Source organism: Pezoporus wallicus, unplaced genomic scaffold (assembly GCF_028554395.1).
Source record: "Pezoporus wallicus isolate ANWC-B61680 ecotype Strahan unplaced genomic scaffold, APGP_CSIRO_Pwel_v1 contig_3710, whole genome shotgun sequence".
Classification (NCBI taxonomy): domain Eukaryota; kingdom Metazoa; phylum Chordata; class Aves; order Psittaciformes; family Psittacidae; genus Pezoporus; species Pezoporus wallicus.
The window spans coordinates 2,227,655-2,235,895 of record NW_026640315.1 but is presented as its reverse complement, the minus strand read 5'-3'; the positions used below and the strand labels follow the sequence as shown (position 1 = coordinate 2,235,895).

The 8,241-nt window shown below is 50.7% G+C and overlaps 1 protein-coding gene across 1 annotated transcript; it reads right to left on the bottom strand.

Moving 5' to 3' along the window:
• Window positions 1–2,166: 2,166 nt before the first annotated feature.
• Window positions 2,167–3,218, bottom strand: NOG (noggin). Its single transcript, XM_057418619.1, has one exon. It carries the CDS (start codon window positions 3,000–3,002, stop codon window positions 2,331–2,333), a length of 672 nt encoding a protein of 223 aa, XP_057274602.1. The 5' UTR covers window positions 3,003–3,218; the 3' UTR covers window positions 2,167–2,330.
• Window positions 3,219–8,241: the final 5,023 nt, after the last annotated feature.

Below are 8,241 nucleotides of genomic sequence, written 5' to 3'. Positions count from 1 at the left end.
CCATGGCTGGGCTCACAGGCAGATAAATCACAGGGTGAGTCCCCTCGCTCAGCAGTGCCAATATCACTTCAGTGAAGTTTGCTAATGGGGCAAAGGACCTTGTATTGTAATCCAGTGACATTTTCAACCTTCGCAGAACTTTTGTTGACATTCCCGAGTCCCTGGCTGCCATCCCAGCATGAAATAGTTTCTGTTCACATAATTCTCGTGTTTACCACTCATGAAAAACTCTTGCTTTGGGCTTTTTTTTTTTTTAAATAAACTTTTTCTTTTTTTCTTTTCTTTTTTTTTTTTTTTTGCAAGTGAAACTCTGTCTAAAAAAATATTGGCCCCAGGCACACAAGGTTTTGCATAAATTCATATGTGATGAATGGCTGATTTTAATGTTATTTGGGTATTTGTCAGAACCTAACAAATATACATGGTAATGGTGGTTCATAAACTTAAACATCTCAATATACCCTTTCTTCTAGAAATAAATTACGTTTGTTTGCCCTGCCTGGAGTCCTAAGGTAGCCGACATTAGGAATATTTTAAATGTGATCATCCATCCAGCATGTCTTTCAGGCGCCACGAAGATTAAATGAAAGAATCATAAGATGAAGGTCTTTAACTTTTAATCCTTTTACAATGAACCCTTAGATAGACATGGGGGCAGGGTGCCTTCTATGTGAGTAATAATGCCTCTGTTCCTCTTCACTAGGTTAATGAATACCCTAAATGTCCCAAGATCTGATTCCCCCCCCCCTCCCTTCCCAAACTATTGAAATTAGAAGCAAAGAGACGGGTGGTAAAACGCAGCGAAAGAGCGAGAGAAGGAATGAATATGCATTCGGAGACAGGCGAGCTAAACGTCAGAGAAAGCAGGGCTGCTTTTGGCACTGGCAGACACACGGGTTGAAGATAATGACACAGATGCCCTCAGTTTGGGGGAAACAAAATATAAAGGGTTTTGATTCCAAGACAAATACGGAACACGGTTTCCTGCGCTGTCAGGGAGCTTCTGAAGCGCACGTGGAGAGTTTGTTTTTGCAGTTGGTATCTATGAGATACAGACCGCCGGGGCTCCCAGCACGGAAAACTCAAACACTTGCTTAATCGCGACGGGTTCGACCGAGCCGCGGGACAGTTACGCGCCCGCGGGCCGGGGCCGGTCCCACCGCGGCTTCCCGGCGGCCCCGGGGCAGTCCGGTGCTCCAGGGCGCCGGAGGGGGCCGGTCCCCGAGCAGCCCGTCAGTGCGAGGAGCACCCGGGGCTGGCGGGAGCCCAAGAGTTAACCGGGCTGCGAGGGGCGACGGCGGGCGGGCGGGGAGGGGTGCGAGGCTGTCATAGGATCGGGCTAATAACGTGTCTGCGCTGAAAGCCCCCAGAGCCCAAGGGTCAAGTTTCAGCAGTGTCCCACCACAATGGTAGGTGTGAAAGACACGTGTCCCCTTGTAAATGAAATGTCAAGCGGTTAAAAAAGAAACCCCCAAGCCAGCTGCCGCCGGGCCGCCCCGCCTGCGCGCTGCCGTGAGCGCCTCCGCGGGGGACGGCGCAGCGCGGAGCCGGCGGGACCCCTCCACACAGCACAACCCCGCTCCTCGGTACAGCCGCGAGCAGGTTCCCACCCCTCCCGCCGGCGCGGAACGTCCCGCTGAGCGCGGAGCAGAGCGGAGCCACCCCCCCTCCCCGAGGGTGGGCAGGGCAGATAGCAAACAGAATCCAAACGGCTCGTCTTTTAGTGGTTGACTTTAATTCTGCACTGCGCTTTTACTACAAGGATATAAAGAATAAATAGCAGATACTCTTCATTTACATAGGATTAAGTCATTCAAACTGTCCTCTCTATTTACAATAACATTGTGCTCTAGGCGCTTATTTTTTATTTTAAATCTAAAGTCCATAAGGAAAACAAGAAAAAAAAAAAACCCTCACACACACGCTTTCCGAATAATGGAAAATAGCTTTAAGACGTTTTCTTATCAAAAAGTTTGGTTTCTATTTTTTAATCCTTTTATTAAAAAACAAACAAAAACAACTAAAAAAAAATATAACCCAACAAAAATCCTACTTCGCCAAAGCGAAGCAACTTCTCTCCGGAATATAAATACCCCAAAAAAGATACATTAGCAACGATCAGGATAATAGTCTTAAAAATACAGTAGACGCTGATTATTTCACGTATAATACTGACCTTTTAATAGTATATTAAACCGGTGCCATATATACACACAATATACATTCTCCTACACGTTACAGTGCATTACAACGTTAACCAGAAAGCAAATGCCCCTCATGTCTGTGTGAGCCCAGGTCCCCGCGGCGCGGGGCGGAGGGGCAGCGCAGCCCTAGCAGGAGCACTTGCACTCCGCGATGATGGGATACTGGATCGGGATCCATGTGCACCGCTGCCCACCCCGGCGCTGGCACCGCCACCTCAGGATCGTCAGATGCACGGACTTGGCAGGTTTGCAGACCATGCCTTCTGGGACTGAACAAGACCGTTTACTGTAGCAGCTGCCCACTTTGACGTACCGGGGCCAAAAGCGGCTGCCGAGATCGTTCCACGTGTATAGGACCGGGCAGAAGGTCTGGGACCAGAGCCACATCTGCAGCTTCCTGCGCAGCTTCTTGCTCAGCCTGTGCTTCTTGCCCGGCTGCAGCCCGTCGTAAAACTCCAGCCCTTTGATTTCGCTGGGCATCGCTCCCGAGGGTCTCTGCCTGAGCAGCAAGTCCAGCTCAGCTAGATCGTCCACTCCGAGCCGGTCCTCGGGCAAGGAAACAGCCATAAAGTTAGGGTCGAAGTGTCCGCCCATGAGGTTCCTTAGCAAGGTCTCGTTAAGATCCTTCTCCTTGGGGTCAAAGATAGGGTCCGGGTGCTCGATTAGATCCACCAAGGGCAAGTTGTCGCTGGGAGCCGGTCGGATGTGCAGATAGTGCTGGCAGGCGCCCTGCTCCAGCCGGAGACCCAGCAGAACCACCACGGCGTATATAGTCACAAGGCACTGGGAATGATCCATCCTTGGGAGACCGCTGGGGGGGGGGGAGGGGGGGGGGAGGGGGGGCTGGGTTCACCAAGCAGCAGGGGAAGAAGGTGCAAGCAAATACATCAGAAAAGTTGTACGGGGATATCCAAAATAGCTTGTCTTTACGGGGAATCCCCTCCGCTGCCCGCACCACCAGCAAAGGCAGCCCCCTCACAAGCCCGGAGAACAAGCCCCCTAGCCCCCTGCAAACACTCTCCTTGCAGGCGTCTCGATAAAAATTTCTCCTGGTGGAGCCGCTCCAAATTTCTGCTGCTGCCGCCGCTTCTTTTCACCCTCCCCGGCAAAGGGAGATGCGTCTTTTTTTTGTTGCAAATTCTGCTTTGCTGTTGCTGCTGCTCCTCGTTGTCTGCCCGTGCGTATGGGAGAAGTTGCTGCCGATTCTTCCTCCCCGCTCCTCTCCGCCGTCCGCGAAGCAGCCTCCTCAGCAGCAACAGCAGCCACGCACGTTGGCACCAGTTTGTCTGCTTTGCAAGGACCCAAAGCCTTTAAATTTCCTGCACTTTCAGCTTCATCTCCATGGAAACCACAGACTCTCTTCTAACCCACCCCACCCCCCTTAAAAAAAAAACCACACACACAACACAACCCCCACTCCCACAACAGTCCCGGACCGCGCGGCTCCCCCTGCCTACACCCTCCGCAGGGGCAGGCTGAACCGGCAGCCGCCGCTGCCTCCCCCCGCCTCCCGCACGCCGCCGCTCACGCGAGCCCGCCGCGCCCCGGGAGATGCTGCTCTCTCCGGGGCAGCCGCCGCGCCGCCCCGCTCCTCCTGAACGCGCCTCCGCCGCCGGCTCCTCACTCGGCCTCGCCGCCGCGCCCCGCCGCGCCGGTCACCCCATGGGCGCAGCCCGCGCGGCGGCGGAGCGCGGCCTCCCCCCGCGCAGGAGCGCGAGCTTCCGCGCCGGCTCCCCCACCGCGGCCGGCGCTACCCCGGCGGCCGGGTGCCGCTTGCCCGGCCCCGCACATGGGTCCCGCGGCGCGCTGCCCGCCCGGCTGGCCGCCCGCCCGCCCGCGGGGCCGCCGCAGACACCTCCTCCGCCCGCGCCCGCCCGCGGCCCCGGCGCCGCGCGGCCGCCGCCGGCCGCCTTCCCGGGCGGAGCGAGCCCTCTGCTGGCGGCGCCGCTGTCGGGCGGCGGGCACCGGCCGGAGAGGAGCGGCAGGCAGCCGCGGGCAGCCGGCGCCTCTGCCGCGCTCTGCGGGGCCGGAGAAGCCCCCGGAATAAGCGTCCCGCGCCCGCCGAAACGAGAGTGGAACCCCCTGCGGAGCATCCCCGGTGGGAGGAGCGGGCCCCGCGGCCGGTGCTCGCACGCCAGGGGCTGCCGCCGAGCGAGACCCTCCACACGGAGCCCGGGATCCCCGAGATCCCGCTGCGGGTCTCTCGGCTTCCTAAGCACTTTGTCTAGGGAGTTCTCCAAGAGCTCTCCATCATCAGCACCACCATTTCCAGCCATGCCCCAGCCCACACAGACAGGACGGGAAATCCACCTCAGCAGCGGAGACATAAAACAACGTAAAAAATTGATACTAAACGGTACTCCCGTCGCAGAGCCGCCGCCTCGCCAAGAGCACTCGCAGGACCCCGCGCTGCAAGGGGGGTGAACAGGCCATTACGGTTCCAGTAAGATTTCCCGAAGTGCTCGAATCCCATTCCTGCAGGCTATTTAGGCACTTAGGAGCCCAAGTTTAATGGGACCCAAGCTCAGTCATTCCACCTGAATTATTTAAGCACTTGTTTAAATGTTAACCTTCAAATTTAGGGTCACTGAAAATAGAGATCTTATTACTGAGGTGAACATATTTCTTTTCCTAAAAATCAACAATATTTTCTCAACTATTTTCACTCTAAGTTATATTTAAACCAGCTCTCACTTTGCTTTAATCCTGAGGATGTAGGGCATCTTATAAATAATAGAACTGGAATAAATTACATGAAAAAGATGGAAAACTGACACTAGCCCATCTGTAAAAGGAGCCTCAGTGACACTTGCTGCGATTCCAGTCAAGGATCTGCTGGGGTTTTACTGAATTTCTTTTCACCTGGAAGTTCAGGTCTCTACCTTCATCTAGAGCCTGACACTTTCATTGCTGAACCCTGGCATACACGTTGTCCCTGGAAGTAAGTGAGAAGCCATACCCTTGTCTTTCAAATACAATTCCCCAGAAGTCAAGGGGTAGAAGCAGATGACAAGCATTCTGCTGAATTCAGGACTTAACTGGGTATGACTTTGGTGCTGAGCTGAATATGAGCAGGACACAGAGGCGCTGAGGTCTGAGCAGAGCCAGTGGGCAAGCTCAGACACAAACGGCTTCTGGCTCAGGTTTTCACACACATCTTGACCTGTTCTTGCCATGGTTCCACACTGCTTCCTGGGATTGAGCCTGTGGAAGCTGCTCCTCTACTGCCGAGCTGCGGAGGCTTTACTCGCCCCTCCTTCCACACACATTCCATATTTTTGCCCACCTGTCAGGACAAAATGTTTCTCAACGCAACACAAGGGAGCATCAGCCCATGCTCAGAGCTCATCGGCTGGTCCCCTTCTTCTGGGAAGGGCTGATGACTGCTTGCAAAAAGGAGCAGTTGTGGGGATGGCCGATCAATCCCAGCAAGGGTGCTTATGGTATTTTTGGGTGCCTGTCTTTTTTCTCTCTTCCTTGCTCCTACCTGCAGCCAATAAGGAGGTCACTGCCAGTATTTCTGAATTCACTTTTAAACTACCTTGTTTAAACACAAAGGCACAATAATATAGGTTAAAATAACTGCATTTCAAACGGAAAGCAAAAACTCAGAAGTTACACCTAATGTCTTGTATTTCTTTTTTTTTTAATAATAAACGCAATTTTACTCAACTGGTATTTGAGAACAATTCTTTAACTATCAGCCTCTGAAGGCTAAAATCTAAAAAAGGTCTCTAAGGCTAAAAATAAAGCCTATAAGCCTATGTCCTGGCTATTTTGTGCCTGATCCTACATTCAAAAATGTGATTCTAAGCAAGCACTTGAAGATCTTTCTCTCCCAAACTGAGTTACCTGCAGGAAGAAATGTTTCTGGGACAAGGCTGGCTCAGGGGGACTGCCTATTTAGGGTACAAGGAGGTTTGTTCAGAGTAGGCTGGAGCTCCATAATTCCTCAAGTGCAGGTGTCTGCTGGGGCTGCACCAGGCTCCTGGCAAGGCCATGAAAGCTCAAGGGATGCAGAAGTGACAGAAGTTGCTTGTGGCCCAAGAATTTCTTGGTGGAATGGCTGATAGCAGGACTGGGAAGAGCTGCCAGTAACGGCTCTGCCAGAAGCCTCTGGGTCAGAGGGAAAAGAAACTATTTCAGGGTTTGCTGAAAACAGCAGTAAATGAAACCTAGAGGTAAACGGCCTGATCAGGCGCTGTGCATGATGCCAGCCCTTCCTGGGACAGGGAGAGGGGCCAGCAGCTCACAGAGGCCCTAGACGGTCACTCTGCTGGCAATGGTGCATGAAGCAGCAGAGAATACAACTCCCTTTGCCTCAACTTTATTGGTTCTGGAGTGCTGTCAGGAGTAAAAATGTGGGTTTTTTTTTCAGCAGACAAAGCAAATTCAACCTTCAGGGCACACAGGAAGCCAACGTGGGCAAAAGTAAGACACCACTTCTGCAGGGTCACATCTCTGATGAGGAGAGAAGAGGTATGCAGCCTGCACTGCTCTGCTGCTGACTCTGAAAACACATTCTGTAAGGATCTGGTTTCAGCCCACAACAGCAAGGATGCACTGAAAGAATTCAGAATAGATTTGTTTTCCGTTAAATCTACTAACGGAAATGGCCTGACCTACTTCACCCAACTCAGTGCTCAGGGACATCCCACTGCATTCAGTCTATGGTGTCAAATCAGTCTGGTCTATGAGCCAGACTGTTGTCTCAGGCTCAATGCATGCACCACTCTAAAACATGGAGGGAATCTCACAAAAAAGAAATAAACCACTACAAAACTAGGATGAAGAAGAACTATGCCACGTGTGTTTGGAAAAGCTGTGTCTTCCCTAGGAGTGGAGGCTTCCTTACAATATTCTATTTTCCCTTGCACTTAAAGATGATTTAAATCACTATGTTATTGCCTTTCACTTCCTATTTTAAACATCTATTGGCATGAAATAGTGATTATTCATCACTAAGAAAGGTAAACCAACCACACAACCAGATGAGTGCTCTGTCCAGCTCTCACATTGTGCTTTCCTAATTTATAGTGCAAGAAATGCCAATCCATGCCTCTTTCATAGGTAGCCTGGAGAGTCTGAGGAGATGCTACCAGTAAAGCTGTATCAATGCAGAGGGATATCCAGGGTTTTACTAAAATTACAGAGGAAACCTGTGACCAATATTGCTGACAACTGAATTAAATCACTTAAATTCTAGCCTTAAATCCTAGCGAGCTTCTAGGCTAGCTCCCTCTTCTTTGGTCACACCCCTATACATTCTGTAAGGAACTCCTTACAGATTAATTTTCTAAATTGTGAATCCCTAAAGAAATTCTAAAGGAAATGCACAGCTTTCAGACATTCTACACAGTTCATATATGCCATATGACCATCTACCCAATCCACATTACTGGCTATCAAAAGCCATGTATGACCTCTCCCAGGAATCCATGCACCACAGGTATGCAATCACTGTTCTACTGCTTTCAAGCTGTATTCATTAGTCTGGAAAGATTGAGGGAGATCTTTGCTGGATGTTTGAAACATTGTGCTGCCTCTCAAAGTACCTCATCCATTTCTCCGTCTCTTTCCTGATTTAAGGAAAGGGCCACACAATAAAGATTCTGTTAATGGACCACACAATGGCAGCAGGTGATGAGCTGCTCTGAAAGAGAACAGTTCTGAATCACATACTTTAGAAGGTACACATTTTCTTGAGACAGCAAAGTTCTACCTTGAAATCCCAACAGAATGGAGATGGGGAAGGATACATTTGGCTAAGAACCTGTATATACAATGATAAATGATGTATAAATAATATATTTTGAAACTAAGCTCTGGGATGAATGTTTTATAGTGGAGTAAATCCTAAAATGACTGATGCATTATAGCAATGCAAAAAACCCAAAACTAAAAAGAGACACCCCCCCCCCCCCCCATAAAACAAGTAAGTTATTAGTCTTTAAGACTGGCTATATGCAGAGATGTATCCATTGCCTAAAAAGAGAAGAGAATAAAATCTTGCAAGGTCCTTAAGGAATTGCTCTAT